Below are 23,470 nucleotides of genomic sequence, written 5' to 3'. Positions count from 1 at the left end.
TATCAAAGTTTATGACCTTCAACAACAACAAAAATGGCTCGTTCGCAAAACATTTTAGAAATTAATATTTATTAATAATACGATAATAAAATAAATTAATAAAATAATGAAAATAAACACGAAACTATAATACATACTATTGTGTACCATAGTTGTAGAATTTAAGAAAGTATAGATACAACATTCATTAAATTATTATGACAATATTCATGAACGAGGATAAGTTCATAGCAACCATAAACAAATAGGCATATGGTCGATGGAAGGGTTTCTCCTTCATGTTCAGCTGCAAAACACAATAGCTGTGTCGCCAGTCGTACCGTACCTTGCAACGCCTTGGTAACACCGGCACACTTGACTTCACGCAGTATAACATATAAACACGTACATCCAGTGCCTTGAAAAAACTGACGATTTGGACATCATGGCAATTTCGACTGCCAAATATTCGTGGCGGGATGCAGTGCAGAGCAATGTAAACAGATATACGGACCGAAACCCCGACATAGATGCGGTAAGTTTTAGTAGCCATATTGCCCGAACATAGCCGTATTGAATTCACATTGAAGTAGACCATCAATGGCAAACAACAACGCGACTTGTGGGTGTCTTGTAAAGTTGACAATGTGAGACTAGTTGCATTCAACTTGACCGTTGAGACCGCAACGAAGAAAATGTGGAATGCCTGTCAGCATTACTGGAGATGTGATTTTCTCGAGTATGCATATGCATTTGAATTTATGTTTTCTTTTTGAGGTTTTATACTTCTCTTCAATGCATTTTTACTTTTAAATTTTTTTATTCAACATTTTGATTACACGTAATTGGTTTTAAAGCGTAGACACATATGAGTGTCTATTATTAAACCAAACATTATCACATTCACAGAAAATAGTGGTCTTTCGTGGTTATTAAAGTTTATGTCTTGAAATTACTTTATAGGCTGGTAAGTTAATGACAGTGCCAGGACACAGTGCACCAGACTGTCTCACACAAGAAGTAAGACCTCCAACTCCAGATGTTGTCAAGAAATTCAAGAATTTTTTCGAGCCTGATGCTGGTGCTGCAAGACTTTTTTATGGAAAAGCTAATGATCCTGACATTGCCTCCACCTTGGTTCATGGAGTTACCAGCAAAGATTCTAATTCAGTGAGTGTTATTTTAAAAATGTTCAAAGATGGGCGTGACTGATATACCTTTATTGGAATTTCCTCCTTATCAACTACAATAATTACTAAATGCATGTAAGGTGAATAAGGACACCACCACGTTATTGTTATTTTAATGAGGAATATTATTATTTGCAATACTAAACATGCAAAGAGTCTACAAAAGCTGACCTGTGTCTTCAGTTTGCTTTAATCCTACAAATTTTGTTTCTTGTTAAATGCAACAGTCATTTGCATCCCAAGCTCAAAGTCTTCACAGTAATTTTTTTTAAAGGAGTGTGATAATCGTCAGTTTCTTCAGAATTAATATTTGGGGCAATTCAATGTGGGAATATGATGGTGCATAATATACAGCAAATAACAAAGTGCATGCTTCAGAGTAGCCTGACAAGTTGGCGTAGGTGGCGCCCTGGACTGCTGCGATCCCCACCAACGTTGGTGGGGATCGCAGCAGTCCAGGGCGCCACCTACGCCAACTTGTCAGGCTAGCTTCAGAGCAGCATGTCATGTCATCAATAATATACATGACATATTTAATATGTGGTATTCTGCCTTGTATCTAATTCTTGTAAATAAGCTCGAAAATTGAGATAGTGAAATTTAAAAACAGTACATGTATAGTTTGTCACCTCAATATCATCTTTTTTGCTGCCACAGTAGTATTCAATCATAATACAGTAATTGAATGGAGGCAACTTTAAACATTGCTTTGATGAGTAAAATAATCTAGCTTCTGACGAGATCTTGCATAGAAAAAGTTTCGAACATGTTGCACAAAAGACACTTTCTGGCCATTTTGGTCAATGTCTTCCTAAAGTGGAATTATTTCTTGCTGTTCTTATTGTTTTTTTTTCATATATATATATATTTGACTTCTTCATGACCTCTATGGATATTGACAAGTTTCTGAGTTGAGAAACGATTTACAGAGATTCATACATCTAATTTGCAAATTTCCTGGAAAAGTTCTTACCAGTGTTCCAATAACCTCATCCAACTTCCTCAGACGATTGAAGCGACCGCAAACAAGATTCATCCAGATAATTTAATCTTCCTTTGTATAGTCACAATAATGTTGCAATATGAAAACAGACAACTACTTTATAGCCGTAGTACGTACTAAGATAAAATTAGTCCAAAATCAGTTGGCATCAGGGGAAGTGAGATTGTCTAAAAATGTAGCAAATCATTTTTGAAATTCGTAACATTAGATCAATTGATAACGCCAATATGAAAGTCCCTCGCTATATTGCAATGTTTATACAGAGTTTTCTATTAAGCTCCCCAGTACGAATCTTGTCTGCGCCCACTGTAAGTGAATTTATATAGCTGAAAGAACATCACATCTACACCCTACCAGTAATCTAAGAAACAGTTTTGTAAATATATCATCATTATTGTGATACATGTACCTATTTTGGAATGTGGAATATGACCTGTGACATGCTCATTTTCCAAATCACGTAATATCTCACAAGGAACTGAAAATGCTAGATTTATATGTATATTTTGTTTTTCCCTTCATAGGCTGGTGATCTTTGCAACCCGAGACCTAAAAGTCTGTATGAACAGCGCATGGTTGATAAAAAAGAATACAGCCTTTATGCCAGTAAACAGAGTGCACCACTTGGGCGGTCACATGACCAGAGTCCATCATTTCCAGCACACATGGACCCAGCACAGACACGATTTGGAATTAAAAACGTCTTTGGTAAGTTGACTCTCAATTGTGAAGAAAAGTTTAACTTTACATGTACCGGTACATCTCTGGGGATTCGTTGAATCATACACAAGATTTGATGATCAATGAATGAAATCAAAGAGAACCTTTATTGCAAATTTAATATTCAATGCAAAGCATTTTACATTTGGGAACTTTTTTAGGTTACTCTTTTGAAATAACACTAGGACCGAGCAAAACTTGCAACATCTGACGTTTTCTTTTATTGTTTCGTTGAGATTAGCAATATAAAACAGCGGTGCATGAATTTTCACTGAATGGTATAGTATTTTATTTTAATTTAATAACAAAGATGCAGCATTTTTTGTTCATTATATTTATTTTCGAAATTCAATACTCAGACAACTAATTCTTCCAACAGATGGCAGTGCAGGTGTACTGGTCAACCCAGACAAAAGTCGGGATATAGTTGAGACAGAGGGACAAACTGGTCATGATCTGTACATCGTAACACACAACGATTATGATGTGGGTGAGAAAAGAGACAGAAAGTATGACTGGTCACGATATGCTAAAGACAGTAGGTTTGGTGTACCTACCCCACACGACAATGATGGAAGACATGTCAAGAAAACACTGAAATGGATGCATGAAGCACAGCAGTAAGTGATAATCAATGTTTTTTTATGCAGAGACTTAAGGATTTTGAGTTGCATGGAGTTTCAAAAAAGTTGGATCAGCTTGTTTTCTGCTAGGAATCGAGGTCTTCAAGAAAAAAATCCAGACTGTATGTGGCTGTAGGGATATGTATAATTTTCTGTTGTGACATTGGACTTCCTGGGAGTGAGCACAACTATATATTGCGACACAAAAAACTTCTGTGACACATCCTAGAATACCATACTACATGGAAAACTATTCTTTATGATGTAATTCACATCTTGCCTGCAAGTTAAGCAATCAACATTATCATAAATTTGATTTAAAGCACTACAGTCGATGCACCACACCATGTTAGATATGACAGGCCCCATGTGATGTATGTATGACGTGCATTGCATTCGTGGAATTTGAGCAGACATTGCACAACGACGTGCAATTTAAATATCATGTAAACAATGTATTTTACACACGTTTGTTATATGGAACCCATAACAAAGCAACATTTGTGGTGCTTCTAATGCCTTTGCATTGGATTTAATTATTTATGGAATATTTGCAAGCATTTTCAAGATACAATTTTATAAAACACAGTTCAATGTTTAAACCTCCATAATACTTTATTTGTATATCAATAATGTTTCGCCATGTTTTTATTTTAGGGAAAAAGGCTCCAAAATAGTTTCCAAGAGAGTGGATGATTTCCGGGAGCGTACACAGCCTCAGTTAGGTCAAGTACACGACCCCATTAAGGATACCATGAGAGTCCCACCAGGCCATGCGTATGGCGTTATGATCCGACCAGATGATTTTGGCGCAGGCGATCTACTTCATGGGAGAGTGCCTGGGGAATACTTGCGTGGCAAGGACAGAGAACGGGGGGTCATTGCCGCAATCAGACAGCATCTGAAGAAAACTAATTTCCATAATTTTAACGATCTGCAAGCAGCTTTTCGACATTACGATAAGGTATTAAAGTGAATTTACTATTTCAAAATATATGCTAAATATTGTACATACTGAATGTTGAATGGTTGAGTGTAATGTATATTTTCAAATTTGAAATGAAAAGGATCAAAGATACAAATTATATGGGTACGAGAAATGCATATTAATTATCTATATTAGTGAAAATATTATATATTCCAGTAATTCACAAAAAAATCAAAATAAACTGTGTATTACTGCATTTGCTCTACAGAAGTACATTTCTAATATCAAGTACACATGAACCCAAAATTGCATTTAACGTATGCTGGACTTATTTTAACTATATAGCCATACATCTATGTAAGGGTGTTCACTCCTAATATAGCGAATATGGTATAGTTTTTATGTTCACAAACTGCTATTTATTTTGAAACTCAGGTTAATGAATAATTAACTAATAATTAATTAAATTGGTTGAGCACATTAATTTCACCTGGTACTTTTTCATCTGTCTAGGAGTGGGGAAAACTCCACAGAATGATTTTAGTTGAGGTGCAGATTATAGATGATTTGTTTTCCTTTTTCTCAGAACGGTGATGGTAAAATAGACATCAATGAACTACGCGAATGTTGTTTACAGTTCAACCTTCCCATTGAACCTGAACTTCTTGAACAGCTACTGTTTTACTGCAATGCAAACAAAGATGGATACCTGGACTACACGCAGTTTTCAAATTTTCTCAACTGGAAAGACAAAATGGAGGAGCTCGGTGGAACAACAAATGACAATAATGTGGAAACACTGCAGAATCAAATTGATAGAGCTATCGGTGAACACAGGACATCAGCCTCAATGATCAACGCGACTGTCGGTGGCCCAGTGTCGGCAAAAGGTAAGAGGCAGATTCTAGGTTTGATTTTTTATATTTCATGCTTGTCAACCAATCCACAGATGAATATCCAGTTATTATCTGAACTGAACTTGTTATTGTTTCTTTAGGTTTCCGAACATATGGTGTACCAACTGTTCGCAGCGACAGACCTGCACCCCGCTTTCGACGCGTTTCTGATCGCACAAATTACGGTGACGAATCTGACGCCTATGGTCTTGTAAACCCCTCCATCTATAGCAACCGAGGAGTCTATGAGAGAGACTTTTTCAAAGCCAGACCGAAAGACGAGGTAAGGACGAACGCACAAATATTAGTTCTCGTTGACATCTATGTTTGACATGTCCTCTTCCGACAGTGACACACATCCTCGGGGAGTGCATGATAGGAATGTGTAGCTACTGTCCAAGATTCATCCCTTGATTCTATGACTCTGGTTAAGGTTAACAAGTCCAGCTCAAGCTTGGTTATGTTGCAGAAACCTACTCGTATACTATTCAAATATTAATACTGTGAAATACTTTATTTTTTTCGCTATTTTCGCCAAAGGAGTGATTCATTAAAAATAAAATCCAGCGAATTTACCTTTTTTCCTACATTTTACATTAACTCACCAAAAATCAGTGAAAATAAATTCCATACAAAATACCCAAAAATTCTTTTCAGCGAAAATTAATTTCAGTGAAAATAAATTATTTCACAGTATATTTAAATCTGCACTAACAGAATTTTAAGTATGAATTTGAATGAAATAAAATAACAAGCAGCCAGTCGGCTGAGATAGCTCCACTGTTAGCAATGCATATTTCAATAAAAGAACAGACGATATCATTAGAAAATGAACAATATGTATAGTATCAAAGCAATGGGACTTGCTGTTTTCAACAAGAATTCAAGAATATCAATTTTCCCCCAAAATAATCATCAAAATTAGATAATTGAAGATATCACCACGAAATTAACAAATGTGAAAGAGGTCCACATGTAGTACCTATATATGTAATATCAAAGCAATCGGACTTGCGGTTTTCAACAAGAAGTCAAAAATATCACTTTTTACCAAAAATTTAAAACAAGCAGCCTATCGGCTGAGATAGCTCCGCTGTTAGCAATGCACATTTCAATTAAAGAACTGAAGACATCATTAGAAAATGAACAATATGAATAGTATCAAAGCAATCGGACTTACAGTTTTTAACAAGAAGTCGAAAATATCACTTTTTACCAAAAATTACAAAAATATTCACCAAAATAAATTAATTAGAGAATTGAAGATATCATCACAAAACGAACAAATCTGAGAGAGGTCCACATGTAGTACCTATATATGTAATATCAAAGCAATCGGACTTACAGTTTTCAACAAGAAGTCGAAAATATCACTTTTTACCAAAAATGACAAAAATATTCACCAAAATTAGAGAATTGAAGATATCATCACAAAATGAACAAATCTGAGAGAGGTCCACATGTAGTACCTATATATGTAATATCAAAGCAATCGGACTTGCGGTTTTTAACAAGAAGTCAAAAATATCACTTTTTACCAAAAATGACAAAAATATTCACCAAAATTAGAGAATTGAAAATATCATCACGAAATAAACAAATCTGAGAGAGGTCCACATGTAGTACCTATATATGTAGTATCAAAGCAATTGGACTTGCGGTTTTTAACAAGAAGTCGAAAATATCACTTTTCACCAAAAAATGACAAAAATATTCACCAAAATTAGAGAATTAAAGATATCATTACAAAATGAACAAATCTGAGAGAGGTCCACATGTAGTACCTATATATGTAATATCAAAGCATTTGCACTTGCGGTTTTTAACAAGAAGTCGAAAATATCAGTTTTTACCAAAAATGACAAAAATATTCACCAAAATTAGAGAATTAAAGATATCATTACAAAATGAACAAATCTGAGAGAGGTCCACATGTACCGGTAGTACCTATATATGTAATATCAAAGCAATTGCACTTGCGGTTTTTAACAAGAAGTCGAAAATATCAGTTTTTACCAAAAATGACAAAAATATTCACCAAAATTAGAGAATTAAAGATATCATTACAAAATGAACAAATCTGAGAGAGGTCCACATGTAGTACCTATATATGTAATATCAAAGCAATTGCACTTGCGGTTTTTAACAAGAAGTCGAAAATATCAGTTTTTACCAAAAATATTCACCAAAATTAGAGAATTGAAGATATCATCACGAAATGAACAAATCTGAGAGAGGTCCACATGTAGTACCTATATATGTAGTATCAAAGCAATTGGACTTGCGTTTTTTAACAAGAAGTCGAAAATATCAGTTTTTACCAAAAATGACAAAAATATTCACCAAAATTAAAGAATTAAAGATATCATTACAAAATTAACAAATCTGAGAGAGGTCCACATGTAGTACCTATAGATGTAATATCAAAGCAATTGCACTTGCGGTTTTTAACAAGAAGTCGAAAATATCAGTTTTTACCAAAAATGACAAAAATATTCACCAAAATTAGAGAATTAAAGATATCAACATGAAATGAACAAACCTAAGAGAGGTCTACCCGAGGTACATATACACCAAGTATCAAAGCATTTAGGCTTGTAGTTTTCAAGAAGAAGTCGAAAAAGTAAAACATTGACACGGACGACGGACGACGACGACGACGGACAATCACTCATATGATAAGCTCCGCTCGACAAAGTCGACAGCGGAGCTAAAAATATTCACTAAAATTAGAGAATTAAAGATATCATCACGAAATGAACAAATCTGAGAGAGGTCCACATGTAGTACCTATACATGTAATATCAAAGCAATTGGACTTGCGGTTTTCAACAAGAAGTCAAAAATATAACTTTTTACCAAAAATGACAAAAATATTCACCAAAATTAGAGAATTGAAGATATCATCATGAAATGAACAAATCTGAGAGAGGTCTACCCAAGGTACATATACACCAAGTATCAAAGCATTCAGGCTTGTAGTTTTCAAGAAGAAGTCGAAAAAATAAAACATTGACACGGACGACGGACAATCACTCATATGATAAGCCCCGCTCGACAACGGAGCTAAAAATTGTATTGCTTTCGATTCAATGTTGTGTGAGTTACAATAATGATAGTTTGAAGTGACTAAATTTTGAGTTTGTAAACAAACATTGAAGATGTTGGCCATTCCTGTTTTCCATTTCAGATTAAATGCATCTTTGCCACGATTGGAGTACAGATGGACCAAGATACCTTCAATAAACTGTGGCAGATAGCTGAATCACGGAGCGAGAGGGGACAGGTCAGCGTGGAAAGCTTCAGGCATGTATTAGATGAAGTACAGGCAGACCAGATGGTAGCAGCTTCATAGAGAGATTATTACACAACTCACAATATGAAAACCAAACAATATTAAACTTTTTTTTGAATACATATTATGTGTATTGTTTTTTGCCAAAATTTTAAAAATAAAATTGATACGGCGAAATATTGCCAGCTTTAATGAGTTTCCAGTGTGCCTATTGACAATATATTGCCTTTTTGTCACCTAAATTCATGAAACAGTATTAGCTAAATGTTATAGTATTATTAAACGTTTTTATGTTTGTATACCTGATAAGTATTCTACAAGTGATGAAAAATTCATCGTATTCAAGTGATGAAGTATTCATCGCACTTTGTTGGCCCGAGTATGTGACTTGGTGACATTTTTTGATTACGCATTTTTACTACTCATCTGTGAAATGGATGTATTCGTGGTATTTATCTTTTGTAGTTGACATTTATTTCTAGGAGTCTGCAGAAATATATTTAAAAAAAATACAAGGTAACAACTCCTAATTGCCATTGTTTCGGTACCTTTGCCTGAATGCCTTGGCACCCTTGAAAAAGAAATACACCATCCATAACTGTTCAGCATTTGTATTTATTCACGTTACAGAAAATTTGTTCAGTTTGTTGAATTGTATTTGAGATGATAAATTGACACTGTACATTTATTGCAAACAACTGGGTGATAAAATAAAACTATGCATATTTTACAAGATGATTGTGTCAAAGGTCAATGATGAGGGATGAAGAAGAAGCACATCTACTAGACAAGAGAGACACTTTGAAAACTTCACTTTGTCAAATCTCCTTATAAACAATCCAATATTTGAATCATGATTGCAACATTTTATTTGGAGTTTCAACTAGTGGGGATGTAATAAACATTTTCTTCATCCCAGTTTGTTATCAAGTTGAATAATAATGAGAAAATCTAATGATAAGTCGAATTTGACCTCAAAATACCCCAGTTGCTTGTCCTCTCTTGCTAGCATGCATCCATATTCTGTGTTTACAGGTCCTTATTACTGTTCAAATTACAACTTACTATAGGTAGACTGTACCAGTGGCTAACAAGGAACATGACTGGAAAACATTTGTGCATGATACACCTTTGAAAGCACTCAATACACAAAAGCCAAGAGAATAGATAACCAGTTTATGCCATTTCTGATCTAGTTAATTCGCATGTTTTGTTCTATTTTGCTTTGATCTCTCCATTCATATCTATCATTGAAAAAGGAAACTTTGTCCGAAAGAACTGGTTATATTGAATTACAAAGGACTATGTTTACCCCCTACTATTTTTTTTCTGTATACATGTATTATAATTAGTAATCCGAGCAGCTTTTTCCTATTTAAATAAGTTTCTAAGAAAATAGTTCATTGCATGAAATAAAATATTTTGGAAACACAGACCATAGATTACAATTACAGGTGGTAACTAAGGTCTGTGATACAGCTATCATAATAAGCATCAAAACATACTTGGACAAAAACATTATTATGATATATTACTTTGCATTTCTTAAAATGTACAAAACAATGCAGCCTCTAACCATGCTCTAACATAAGGTAATATATACACAACAATTATATCAACAAAACAGTATATGCTGATTTTGACAAGTTTTGAAATGGGAAAACAGTATATAAAATTGATATGCTAATGTTGTAAAAGTAAAGTTTTGAAATGAAAAACAGCAACCAGTATACGAACAGGATAATTTTGTTTAAGTTTAACAATAATTTTGTTAAAGTTTTTGAAATTGAAAACAGTGGTATCAAAGCTAGATGCAAATTTAGTAGCTTTTTCTTCATGATACAAACTATTTATTGCCTTGCTGATACAGCCCCATGAAATCATGTAGTTTTTGATCTGACAGTTACAGCATTACAATTGGTACATGCTTGAAAATTGTGTATAAAACACAGCATCTTTACATGTTTTGAATACTGTAGAATACTTTATTTTCGCTTGGAATTAATTTTCGCTATTTTCGCTTAAGGAATGTTTCAGTGAAAATAAAGTCCAGCGAATATACCTTTTTTTCTCATACTTTACATTCAACTCGTCAATAATCAGTGAAAATAAATTCCTTAGAAAACAGCCAAAAAGTCTTTTCAGTGAAAATAATGTACTTTACAGTACATCGTATAAAACCAATACGAAACACTATGATGTGTGACTGTGAATCCATTAATTATTTTCTAGGTTCTATTTTCGCTAACAAGTAAAATCTGCTAAATGAAATCCATGTGAACATGCAAAATAACATTGGAACTCATTATTTCACTGGTGAATTTGTAAACTTAAAACCCAGTGAGTATGTTCAAAATATCAAAACAGAGAAATTAAATGTCAGAGAAAATAGGTAATTTTACAGTGAATGTGATAATCAGCACATCACATGTTATACAACTTGGTATATTGAATGGTTGTCTCAATTTTGATTTTCTGACAAAATTCCACACTTTCTTTAATACGGTCGACTGATCCTTAATTCAAAACTTGTATTAAATCTGTCATGTCAAATATTTTGAAAAATCTCAAAATATAGTGTCATTGGTCATCTTATAAGGACATTATCAGTGATGTCAAAAAACATCAGCAAATCAAAATGGCCGCCACTTAATATAACAATGGAAATATGTTTGGCAACCATTATTATTTTCACATCAACCAGAAGTCCATTGGGAAAATTCACTTTCTCATAATTTTTAAGAAACTTACATGGACCGTATTTGCCAAATTCTTGTAAATTAAAATAATAATTTTGAACTGGAAATGTTGGTCATTGCACAGCGTTGTGTTCAATGGGTGTCTCATAGCAACATATACAGTGTATGTTAAATTGTTTATTTACATGAAATTCTAACACGCACTGTGCGACAACCACCAGCCTTATAGGTTTTATTCAAAAGTTTTGAATATAAAGCTTTAAAGGACGGTGGTTGTCACACCATGCATGTGAGACACTTGTGTTGATAAACATTGGTTCTCCCACAACTCAATGAACTTTTTCTGCGCAACAGTCAAAGTTGCTATCTTTGTTTATATGAGACCAATATCTCACGCAAGTATGACGCAACAATCACCGCCTTTTATCATAAACACATTTTTAAAATTTAACCACCAATCATGTCATTTATAATAAATAAAATTTATTTTTTTAGTCCAGTTCATGTACTCATACTTTCCAACCTAAGTACTATGCATCCTTCCATTCATCAGTTTCATCAGCATTCCACGTCTCTTCCCAGTCCTGTCCATCTGTCGGGCACCATCAGAAAGTACCTATCCATGGCCTCACAGAATCGTGTTCGATACAACTCCGGGGAGACAACAGTGGGCATTTTACCTAAAAATAGAACCAAATTGGGGGTCACCAAACAATTACTAATGACAATGTACGCAGTTATGAAATAAAATCAATATTGTTGGACTTTGTACATTCTTATCTTTTCAGTCTTACATGTAATTCAATCAGCAAACAATAACTATACTTGGACTGACATCTATAGCATAGTTTACAATTGACAGCACTATGCATTATATCATGTGATTATTTATTCACATTCAATTCAGACAGACAAATAAGTTAATATTTTGTATTTAGTTATTACTTATTTGTTTGTCTGCGATAGACATGTTCATAACTGTTGCGGAATTGAAGGTTTTGTATAGGCAATAACCTTAAAGTAACACATCAAAGTAACACAGTTGGCATTGAAAATATGTCCTTGTAAATAGCGACTATAAGGCATATACCCTGTAAATTATGGCAAGGCTGTAAAACATGGGATTTCCATTTGATTGAGAGAACAACACAATACAATTGCCATCAAGTCCATTCTTAACCTTTTCACCACAAGTTCCCTCTTTTCCTCACAAATTCACAAAATAGTCCTGTTTACAGACTGCACTTCTTTTCAGAAGATTGGAACAAAAGTAGCCAAATTTTGTGTAAAAACTAAAAATTGACTCAATTTTTGTCTGTTGGCTCCAAAATTAAAGTGCCTGTGCAATGCCCACCCTCACGTTTCCTATTTTAGATCTGTGTCCCACTGAAAAGGGGTAGTTATTGATTTTTTTGCTGAAAATGATTACTCGTATCCAAGTAAATTTGGGATATTTCTCGTGTTGTAGCCACGCCCATCTATCGTGAAACGGTCTACTGTTTCCGGATTTCTGACTCTCGCCGAAAGTGCGGCACCAAATGACAAAATGTGAGAGGAAGTCATACGCCCGAGCCGTAATAACACTGGTCGTTCAGTATGCTTTTAAACGATATACATTTTTCGGTTGGCGTTTTTGCTTTTATTTTTTGTCTATTTTCTTTTTTTTTGAGAGAGAGTTTTTAGATGTTGTGTTGTGGGCAGTTGCAGTGAAACGTATAGCCATAGTGTATGCTTGTATTCACACGTTTCTAATCGATCCGAAGGTGCGACATCACTTAACCTCAGATTCATTCAACTGTCCTCCTCCATAAAAAAACGACTAGGTTTAAAGAGAAACGCCGACAACGTAAACCTGGTGCAACACTTTTGAAAGAAATAGATTCCGGACCAGCCCATGATCACCGAGACGGATTTCAGAAGAGAGAGAGACGTCCGGCAAGTGTTTCAAATCAGTTGACTTTTTTTGCGATCCTGATTATCGTTTTATAGAGACCATTTAGTCCCTGTTAAGTAAAAGGTAGCAATAATTTTGACAGTGACACGAAAACGAAGCGTCGGACAAACAGGAAATTACACAGCCCTTACAGACTGCTAACTGTTTTCATTTTCGAAGGCTAAAAGTTTCTGAATTGTTTGGTGATTGGTGTTGAATGTCGAATTCACACCTCTGTTCTTTTTTACCTCCATGCTTGCAGCTTGATCTGCGTAATAATTTATGAAATAAGAATCCGGGCTTGGTCAATGTGTTTCCACCAAATAAAGTTTTAATACTATGTTATAATTATGACAATCACGCCATGGATCAAGCTAACTCAAATCCACTCTGAATTTATCTGTATGTGTGTCGATCTCGCTTATTTTTGTTATCCAATTAAACGCCGCTTTTAACGCACTTGCCCTCGCCGTGACCCGACGCGTTCACCTATTTCAACAAAATGTCAATTTATTTCCACGCGGCTGTCATTTATTTAGTAACTGTGACTTGTCGTTTTTTTAATTATTTTATAGTGATCACTATAGTCTAATGTTTAGAATGTCAAAATATGTTCTCTTTTATTTTAATTTTGAAAGTTTTACTCAGACGATCGATGAAATAAAACAGTGTAGTGACGTGCCTAGTAACCTGCTAAATAACGAGATAATTCCGACGTCAAATTCTATTTTGTCCAGCAACAGTGTACAAACGTGCGCCGGTGTCGGTGACGATCACGGTGACCAGCTACACCAGAACGGACATACTTCGCATCTAACTCAATCCCATGCAACAAAAATTGATACTATGTGTTCATTATGGTCCATTCTTCCTCGACAAACAAGTACATAAGTGACAATATAGTCAAAGACGCGAAAACTGCACAAGAAATTTGCCTTATTTACATGTATCGGCAATGCAAGCTGCCATGCGACTTCCCCTTCTGACGTCACAAGGGGAATTTCTGTATTTAAATGAGAAGCTAATAAGGAGCCTCGTTTTAAAATACACAAAAATAAAGTTTCCGTAGACTGAGTTTAAAACACATTTTTTCACTTAAAAAAAATAATTCATGCTTAAAGACATAAAAATTAATAATATTTGTGTATCAATTGATAATTTTAGGCATGAAAATAGCAGCCATTTCACAGGCACTTTAAGGTTTAATTCTAGATATATTAAAGAATATGAGAAAAAAATGCTGAAAAATTTGGGCGAGAAAATCTGCTGATGGAAAAGTTAAGAAGAGTGATGAAATAGCAATCAAAAAATTCTGAAGATCACAATAACTCATTTTATGAACAGACATGAAATAAACATTCAACTAACCCTGGCCTCCAAGGATTCCTGATGACTTGACAACCATTTCCAACTTTTTGTCCCATGTAAATGTACGAATATAATCTAAAATGGCAGAGGAAAATAACACATTTGTTTTAATAAATGAAAATATTCGATAACTAACCCAATCAGAAGAAAACAAGTCACATCAGCGAAGAACACGAATGAACCAAGGAAGGTTGCTAGCTTTATACATTGAAAAAAGAATTTGAGCAATTTGAAATGTATATTTCTTGCTGTACTGTATTACACATTGTCACCCTCTACTACCCAGCATTCAATCATAACATGTTTCTCATGCCAAACTATTTCCATAGCAACAGGAAGAATCTGACTATAAAAATACCAATGAAGAGTTGGTGAGCAGCTGTGATACTATTGAGAAGACAAAAATCCAGTGCCAATTTGTTTGTTTGTATTTCAGCTTGAATACAGAAAGTGCACAAGCAATAAATTGACTTCAAGCAATGCCCATATATGGTCTGATGATGCGGCGACACATGGTATCGATTTACCAATCAGAATGTGCAGGTTCAGCAGTCTATGGTATTATAACTACAAATAATCAAAAAAATTAAAGTTACAGAAATATTTGCGAGACAATATTGGCAGCACATTCTTACCTATGATTCCAACAACCAATTCTTTCCTGGTTTCATCAATTCCAACGAGTAAGGAGTAATCCATCACGAGATGGCTAGATAGGAACTGTGAGTCATTGTAAATAGCGACTGTCAAAACAGTCTTGGAGTGTGTTCTTATGTACAGTGGAGTGTCTACAACATCTGGGAAAAGAAAAAGATTATTTTTGAAAAAAACAACAAAAGCAACAGCATACCAGTTTCCTCTTTTTAACAAAAATTCACAAAATAGTCCCATTTATGGTCTGCACTTTCCTGCAGAAGATTGGGTCAAAAATAGCCAAATTTTTTGAGTAAAAACTGAAAATTTACCCAAATTCTGTCTGTTTGCTCCAAAATTAGGGCTGATTACCAGAAATATTGAAGAATATAAGAAATAAGTGGATACAAATTTTTGGGCAGGAAAGTGTGGTGGTGAAATTGTTGCAAGCATACACCATATTGAATACAGATATGCATGCATAGGGAAGAACATGTGATACACAAGTTAGCAGTCTCTATTGATTAATTTAAATCAGCATTTTTGCATTTATTTTGTCAATTTTTCCCGTGTTTTTTGAACTATGGAATACTAAGCCAAAATGACTTTTGTGGTACCAAATAGGTAAACTTTTAGGATGTTCATGAATCAACAAAATTCATTTTGCAACTGTATAAATGCCTTGTTACATGACATATCAACATCAGATTAAAATAATTTCAGCTCAATAATACTGTAAAATGACTAATTTTCACTGGGTTTAAATTTCACTGATTTACCATTTCGGGCATATTCAGTGGGTTTTAAATTCACGGTTTCGTCATTTAGATAATGTGTTCTATGCTAAATTTTACATATTCACTGTGTTTTAATTTAGCGCATTTTTCCAGTCAGCGAAATAAGCTAAATTAAAACCCAGTGAATAATTACCCCCTTTACAGTACACTGATTCAAAAGACATAGTTTTCCATGAACTAAATATTATGGTTATGGTCACCTTAATTTGTTTTCAACCTTAATAAAGTAAACTTCTACAGGGAGTAGGCATAAATGAGTGGATAAATTAACTGGCACATGGCCATTGAACAAATATTCAAGCTACAAGTGTAAATTATGGCTTTGCTCATATTTCATCAGTATCCTGGTTTATAGCTATTAAAGGAAATTCCTCAAGCATGCACACTTCTCTTACAGTCAAATGAATCAGACACTGAATGAATATCAAGTTTAATGCTTACATTTCAGTAAATTTTCATCTAATAGCACCAGATCTTCAGTCTCTCCTCCCGACACATCGACATGACGGTTACGCATTGAGCCTTTCAAGTCAAAGACCTGTGACATCTTACGATCGTAAAACAGATTCTCCATCACCAACAGATCTTGTTTCATGGTGCCGTTAGTTTGTGAATTCCGGAAGCCAACTCGATAAACCCCAAGAATCTTTGCCAATGCTGTTGGTCTCTGCAAACAAATTCACATAATATTATTTAAATAAATATTATTTAGCGTAATAGATAACTCTTGTACGGAGTTGAATTTTAAAAACAGTATCATATTGTGTCCATCTTTTGCTGAAAAGGGCAAGAATCATGAAATATGGACACAGAATGAAACCAACATTTACAGTGAATTTTGCCACAGTAGCATCCGTTTGTAAATAAATCTGAATTTGTGGCATAATCACCTGGAGGGGAAGGGGGATTGAACCATTTTTTGATATTCCAATATTAACTAGCGTGGTAACCATTCTAATGTTTGGTTGGTTCTCTCTCACAATAGTTTGAAAATGATACCTCGATTTTGCTCATTGACCACGTAAATTCATTCCAACACCATGAAGAGTGAAGTGGTTACACTTTCGTTTTTGTCGCAACTATCAGTTGATGCAGGAGGTGCGAAGAACGTAAAAATGCCATCTGCTGATTAGCAGCTATATTTACCAGTCAATCAATGTGACGGCCATGCACTGGCCACGGTGATGTAATCTAGGCACCATTTTCAGACTATTGAGAAGAGGGTCACACACCACAAACAATTGAACAAAACAATCATTGGTAAGCAATGTATTAATTGTTGACTCACAGCATGGACAAATCATGTGAGAATGACATCCATCATGTCTTACCTTTTCCTCACAAGCCGTCTTGATGTACTGAAAATAATGGGGTGCAAACTCTGTAAAGGAATTCACTTCTAATCGAGACATCTGCTTTAAAATAAAACGATCATCTGAAAAGAAAAGATGAACTTGAATTAAAACTTTTACAACAAACAAATTCATTAATTTTGTTCAAATTTTGATTTAAGAACTGTAGCCATGGCAATTATCGTATATAATTTCATACAAAACTGACAAAAAAACATATACAAACTAAGAAACATTAAGGCCCTCAAAGGCTACAGTGAGAAAACATCAAAATTACAATTGTACAAGCAATATACGCAAGAATCAATATTTGTTTTTAATTTAAGCGATACCAATTTAAACTGGAAGTCACACACACACACACACTGGAAACAATTTTTTACCTGTTGTTTTACAGAAGGATGATCCTGACTTTCCGCCTCTTGCCATCCACTGAAAACACTGGGATAAAGATCGAATGTATGCCTCCTCTCCTGCCGGGAAGATTAACTTGCGTAACTGTTGGAACTGCTCAGCAAAATAAACCCGACAGTAATACTTGGCAGCGTTGTCAGAGAATTGTAACTCAATATGTGGATTAGGTGGATGGTGGGGGTTGTTTGATTTTTCCTCTCTGTGACTAAAACCAAAGTCGGTTTCATCTGAAAAAAAACAACAAATACGGTAATATAAAATACTATCAAATAGTAGTTTGGGGTAATGAAATTCTGAGAAAGTCAGACTTTAAACAAATCCAGGGAAATGCTATAAAATTTTGTGATTTTCACTGACTCAAGACAATTTGACTTTTGTGAAATTGAAGCACTTACAATAATTTAAACCGAGTGCGAGAGGAGCAACAATTCTTGAACCCCCTTGCTAAGTGTAAGAGAAGTTGCATTTTGTGAACCCTGGGCTGAGTGTAAGAGAAGTTGCATATTGTGAACCCTAGGCTGAGTGTAAGAGATGTTGCATTTTGTGAACCCTGGGCTGAGTGTAAGAGATGTTGCATTTTGTGAACCCTGGGCTGAGTGTAAGCGAAGTTGCATTTTTTGAACCCTGGGCTGAGTGTAAGAGAAGTTGCATTTTGTGAACCCTAGGCTGAGTGTAAGAGAAGTTGCATTTTGTGAACCCTGGGCTGAGTGTAAGAGAAGTTGCATTTTGTGAACCCTGGGCTGAGTGTAAGAGAAGTTGCATTTTGAGAACCCTGGGCTGAGTGTAAGAGAAGTTGCATTTTGTGAACTCTGGGCTGAGTGTAAGAGAAGTTGCATTTTGTGAACCCTGGGCTGAGTGTAAGAGAAGTTGCATATTGTGAACCCTGGGCTGAGTGTAAGAGAAGTTGCATTTTGTAAACCCTGGGCTGAGTGTAAGAGAAGTTGCATTTTGTGAACCCTGGGATGAGTGTAAGAGAAGTTGCATTTTGTGAACCCTGGGCTGAGTGTAAGAGAAGTTGCATTTTGTGAACCCTGGGCTGAGTGTAAGAGAAGTTGCATTTTTTGAACCCTGGGCTGAGTGTAAGAGAAGTTGCATTTTGTGAACCCTGGGCCGAGTGTAAGAGAAGTTGCATTTTGTGAACCCTGGGCTGAGTGTAAGAGAAGTTGCATTTTGTGAACTCTGGGCTGAGTGTAAGAGAAGTTGCATTTTGTGAACCCTGGGCTGAGTGTAAGAGAAGTTGCATATTGTGAACCCTGGGCTGAGTGTAAGAGAAGTTGCATTTTGTAAACCCTGGGCTGAGTGTAAGAGAAGTTGCATTTTGTGAACCTTGGGCTGAGTGTAAGAGAAGTTGCATTTTGTGAACCCTGGGCTGAGTGTAATAGAAGTTGCATTTTGTGAACCCTGGGCTGAGTGTAAGAGAAGTTGCATTTTGTGAACCCTGGGCTGAGTGTAAGAGAAGTTGCATTTTGTGAACCCTGGGCTGAGTGTAAGAGAAGTTGCATTTTGTGAACACTTGGCTGAGTGTAAGAGAAGTTGCATTTTGTGAACCCTGGGCTGAGTGTAAGAGAAGTTGCATTTTGTGAACCCTAGGCTGAGTGTAAGAGAAGTTGCATATTGTGAACCCTAGGCTGAGTGTAAGAGAAGTTGCATATTGTGAACCCAAGGCTGAGTGTAAGAGATGTTGCATTTTGTGAACCCTGGGCTGAGTGTAAGAGAAGTTGCATTTTTTGAACCCTGGGCTGAGTGTAAGAGAAGTTGCATTTTGTGAACCCTAGGCTGAGTGTAAGAGAAGTTGCATTTTGTAAACCCTAGGCTGAGTGTAAGAGAAGTTGCATTTTGTGAACCCTGGGCTGAGTGTAAGAGAAGTTGCATTTTGTGAACCCTGGGCTGAGTGTAAGAGAAGTTGCATTTTGTGAACCCTGGGCTGAGTTTAAGAGAAGTTGCATTTTTTGAACCCTGGGCTGAGTGTAAGAGAAGTTGCATTTTGTGAACCTTGGGCTGAGTGTAAGAGAAGTTGCATTTTGTGAACCCTGGGCTGAGTGTAATAGAAGTTGCATTTTGTGAACCCTGGGCTGAGTGTAAGAGAAGTTGCATTTTGTGAACCCTGGGCTGAGTGTAAGAGAAGTTGCATTTTGTGAACCCTGGGCTGAGTGTAAGAGAAGATGCATTTTGTGAACACTTGGCTGAGTGTAAGAGAAGTTGCATTTTGTGAACCCTGGGCTGAGTGTAACAGAAGTTACATTTTGTGAACCCTGGGCTGAGTGTGAGAGAAGTTGCATTTTGTGAACCCTGGGCTGAGTGTAAGAGAAGTTGCATTTTGTGAACACTTGGCTGAGTGTGAGAGAAGTTGCATTTTGTGAACCCTGGGCTGAGTGTAAGAGAAGTTGCATTTTGTGAACACTTGGCTGAGTGTAAGAGAAGTTGCATTTTGTGAACCCTGGGCTTAGTGTAACAGAAGTTGCATTTTGTGAACCCTGGGCTGAGTGTAAGAGAAGTTGCATTTTGAGAACCCTGGGCTGAGTGTAAGAGAAGTTGCATTTTTTGAACCCTGGGCTGAGTGTAAGAGAATTTGCATTTTGTGAACACTTGGCTGAGTGTAAGAGAAGTTGCATTTTGTGAACCCTGGGCTGAGTGTAAGAGAAGTTGCATTTTGCGAACCCTGGGCTGAGTGTAAGAGAAGTTGCATTTTGTGAACCCTGGGCTGAGTGTAAGAGAAGTTGCATTTTGTGAACACTTGGCTGAGTGTAAGAGAAGTTGCATTTTGTGAACCCTGAGCTGAGTGTAAGAGAAGTTGCATTTTGTGAACCCTGGGCTGAGTGTAAGAGAAGTTGCATTTTGTGAACCCTGGGCTGAGTGTAAGAGAAGTTGCATTTTGTGAACCCTGGGCTGAGTGTAAGAGAAGTTGCATTTTGTAAACCCTGGGCTGAGTGTAAGAGAAGTTGCATTTTTTGAACCCTGGGCTGAGTGTAAGAGAAGTTGCATTTTGTGAACACTTGGCTGAGTGTAAGAGAAGTTGCATTTTGTGAACCCTGGGCTGAGTGTAAGAGAAGTTGCATTTTGTGAACCCTGGGCTGAGTGTAAGAGAAGTTGCATTTTGAGAACCCTGGGCTGAGTGTAAGAGAAGTTGCATTTTTTGAACCCTGGGCTGAGTGTAAGAGAAGTTGCATTTTGTGAACACTTGGCTGAGTGTAAGAGAAGTTGCATTTTGTGAACCCTGGGCTGAGTGTAAGAGAAGTTGCATTTTGTGAACCCTGGGCTGAGTGTAAGAGAAGTTGCATTTTGTGAACCCTGGGCTGAGTGTAAGAGAAGTTGCATTTTGTGAACCCTGGGCTGAGTGTAAAAGAAGTTGCATTTTGTGAACACTTGGCTGAGTGTAAGAGAAGTTGCATTTTATGAACCCTGGGCTGAGTGTAAGAGAAGTTGCATTTTGTGAACCCTGGGCTGAGTGTAAGAGAAGTTGCATTTTTTGAACCCTGGGCTGAGTGTAAAGAGAAGTTGCATTTTGTGAACACTTGGCTGAGTGTAAGAGAAGTTGCATTTTGTGAACCCTGGGCTGAGTGTAAGAGAAGTTGCATTTTGTGAACCCTGGGCTGAGTGTAAGAGAAGTTGCATTTTGAGAACCCTGGGCTGAGTGTAAGAGAAGTTGCATTTTTTGAACCCTGGGCTGAGTGTAAGAGAAGTTGCATTTTGTGAACACTTGGCAGAGTGTAAGAGAAGTTGCATTTTGTGAACCCTGGGCTGAGTGTAAGAGAAGTTGCATTTTGTGAACCCTGGGCTGAGTGTAAGAGAAGTTGCATTTTGTGAACCCTGGGCTGAGTGTAAGAGAAGTTGCATTTTGTGAACCCTGGGCTGAGTGTAAAAGAAGTTGCATTTTGTGAACACTTGGCTGAGTGTAAGAGAAGTTGCATTTTGTGAACCCTGGGCTGAGTGTAAGAGAAGTTGCATTTTGTGAACCCTGGGCTGAGTGTAAGAGGAGCGACATTTTGTGAACCCTGGACAGAGTGCGAAAGGAGCAACATTTTGTAAACATTTGACTGAGTGTAAGAGGAGTGGCATTTTGTAAACCCTGGACAGAGTGCAAGAGGAGCGACATTTTATGAACCCTGGACAGAATGCACGAGGAGTGGCATTTTGTGAACCCTGGACAGAGTGAAGAAGGAGTGGCATTATGTTAACCCTGGACAGTGTGATAGGAGTGGCATTTAGTGAACCCTGGAGAAAGTGTGAAAAAAGTGGCATTTTGTGAACCCTGGGCAGAGTGAGAAAGGAGTGGCATTTTGTAAACCCTGGGCAGAGTGAAGGAAGATTGGCATTTTGTGAACCCTGGAAAGAGTGTGTGAGAAGTTGCATTTTGTAAACCCTGGGCTGAACCCTGGAATGAATTTGAGAAGAGTGGCATTTTGTGAACCCTGGAGTGAGTGTGAAAGGAGTGGAGTGGCATGGCAAAATTCTTGAAAATTTAATTTTCATGAAATTGAAGCAGCTTACAGTATCCATCAAATTAACACCAAGTCAGAAAATGTATAAACCGGAAGCTACATAGAGTATCAAGTATTGATACATTTCATACAACACCTTTGGCACTGTCCTTGGTGATATCATCAGAGGGCGAGTCAACCTCGTCTTCTACTTTGTAATAAACACGATCAGCTCCTTTCCACTCTTCTGACTTTGGTTTGATGATATAGGATGAAGGCTCTGTGTTGGTGAGACTGCTTTTAAGAAAAGCTAGTACTTTACTGCTACGGCGACCTACCAAAGAAAATGAGCAAATTATTGTAATCAGCAAAAAAAAGGTTCACAACATAGACTACAGTGGTGGTATTTCTTTCCTCACATCTACGTTACAGGGAAGCTAATAAGAGATGTTTACAGCACATTATTATTCTTTCTCTTGACCTTACCTTTAAAATCATCTCAACTTGGACACAAGCATGTAACATATGTCAACACAGACAGACAGATAATTGACAGACGACACAACATGCCACTAACTTGTTGTCCTAACACCAACATTGGTATAAACCTATCATCAAACTTGATAGCACTATTGTACTTTCCTACCTGACTGTATTTTGGGTTGCTTCCCAGTCTCTAGCTCCTCTGTATTTTTTAGTATTGTCGGTTTCTGAGATCTTGGTCTGTTACTGGGACTTGAATTGGAAGAGCTGACTGTAGATCCCACGGACAGGTCTTTGCATGCCTTCAATGACTGTTTCATTTCAAAAATCTTTTGCTCATAGAGTTTACAGCTGATTATGAAACAAAGAAAAGAGTGATATTATTTCAGTCATTTTTTTTTTGCATTTCAATCAATTATTATCAAATGACTAATTTACATAGCTGCAATATTAGAAACTTCAACTTTGAGGGCAGTAGATTTATACAATCATAATTAACCCATCATAATCATAATTAACCAATCATAATCATGATTAACCAATCATAATGATCTAAATCACACTGTGATCGTGATTCAAAATGTCTGACTGAAGGACTCAGATATGATCCACAAGTGTGCTGCTTTTTAAACTGCTGATAGGAAAACGTAGCATGATGAACAGCTTCCATTTTTGTATGATTTTATAGTGAAACAAAAGTGTCAGAAAATCATGATGCATGTCTAAATCTTATCATAAT

At 36.3% G+C, this 23,470-nt stretch overlaps 2 protein-coding genes across 2 annotated transcripts in view; one reads left to right on the top strand and one right to left on the bottom strand.

Annotated features, from left to right (window-relative positions):
* The first annotated feature begins 247 nt into the window (after positions 1 to 247).
* Positions 248 to 9,369, top strand: LOC100375090 (EF-hand domain-containing family member B-like). The gene is made up of 8 exons (XM_085496051.1): positions 248 to 514; positions 943 to 1,149; positions 2,697 to 2,880; positions 3,272 to 3,512; positions 4,173 to 4,479; positions 5,030 to 5,333; positions 5,441 to 5,622; positions 8,530 to 9,369. The coding sequence occupies exons 1-8, from the start codon at positions 425 to 427 to the stop codon at positions 8,692 to 8,694; spliced, it is 1,680 nt and encodes a 559-aa protein (XP_085352177.1). The 5' UTR covers positions 248 to 424; the 3' UTR covers positions 8,695 to 9,369.
* The window catches only part of LOC102809692 (1-phosphatidylinositol 3-phosphate 5-kinase-like), a 53,682-nt gene continuing 39,441 nt past the window's right edge, over positions 9,230 to 23,470 (bottom strand). Inside the window, exons 34-41 of the mRNA XM_085496052.1 lie at positions 22,895 to 23,082; positions 22,406 to 22,582; positions 17,800 to 18,057; positions 17,396 to 17,499; positions 16,506 to 16,731; positions 15,270 to 15,431; positions 14,635 to 14,709; positions 9,230 to 12,013 (exon numbers count right to left, since the gene is read on the bottom strand). Of these exons, the coding sequence (XP_085352178.1) occupies positions 11,892 to 12,013; positions 14,635 to 14,709; positions 15,270 to 15,431; positions 16,506 to 16,731; positions 17,396 to 17,499; positions 17,800 to 18,057; positions 22,406 to 22,582; positions 22,895 to 23,082 (1,312 nt within the window). The 3' untranslated portion in view covers positions 9,230 to 11,891. The remainder of the gene's footprint in view (positions 12,014 to 14,634; positions 14,710 to 15,269; positions 15,432 to 16,505; positions 16,732 to 17,395; positions 17,500 to 17,799; positions 18,058 to 22,405; positions 22,583 to 22,894; positions 23,083 to 23,470) is intronic.

This window comes from Saccoglossus kowalevskii, chromosome 22 (genome assembly GCF_978046115.1).
Source record: "Saccoglossus kowalevskii chromosome 22, keSacKowa6.1, whole genome shotgun sequence".
NCBI classification, from domain to species: Eukaryota; Metazoa; Hemichordata; class Enteropneusta; family Harrimaniidae; genus Saccoglossus; species Saccoglossus kowalevskii.
The sequence above is the reverse complement of the archived record's forward strand: the minus strand, read 5'-3'. Positions and strand labels throughout refer to the sequence as shown.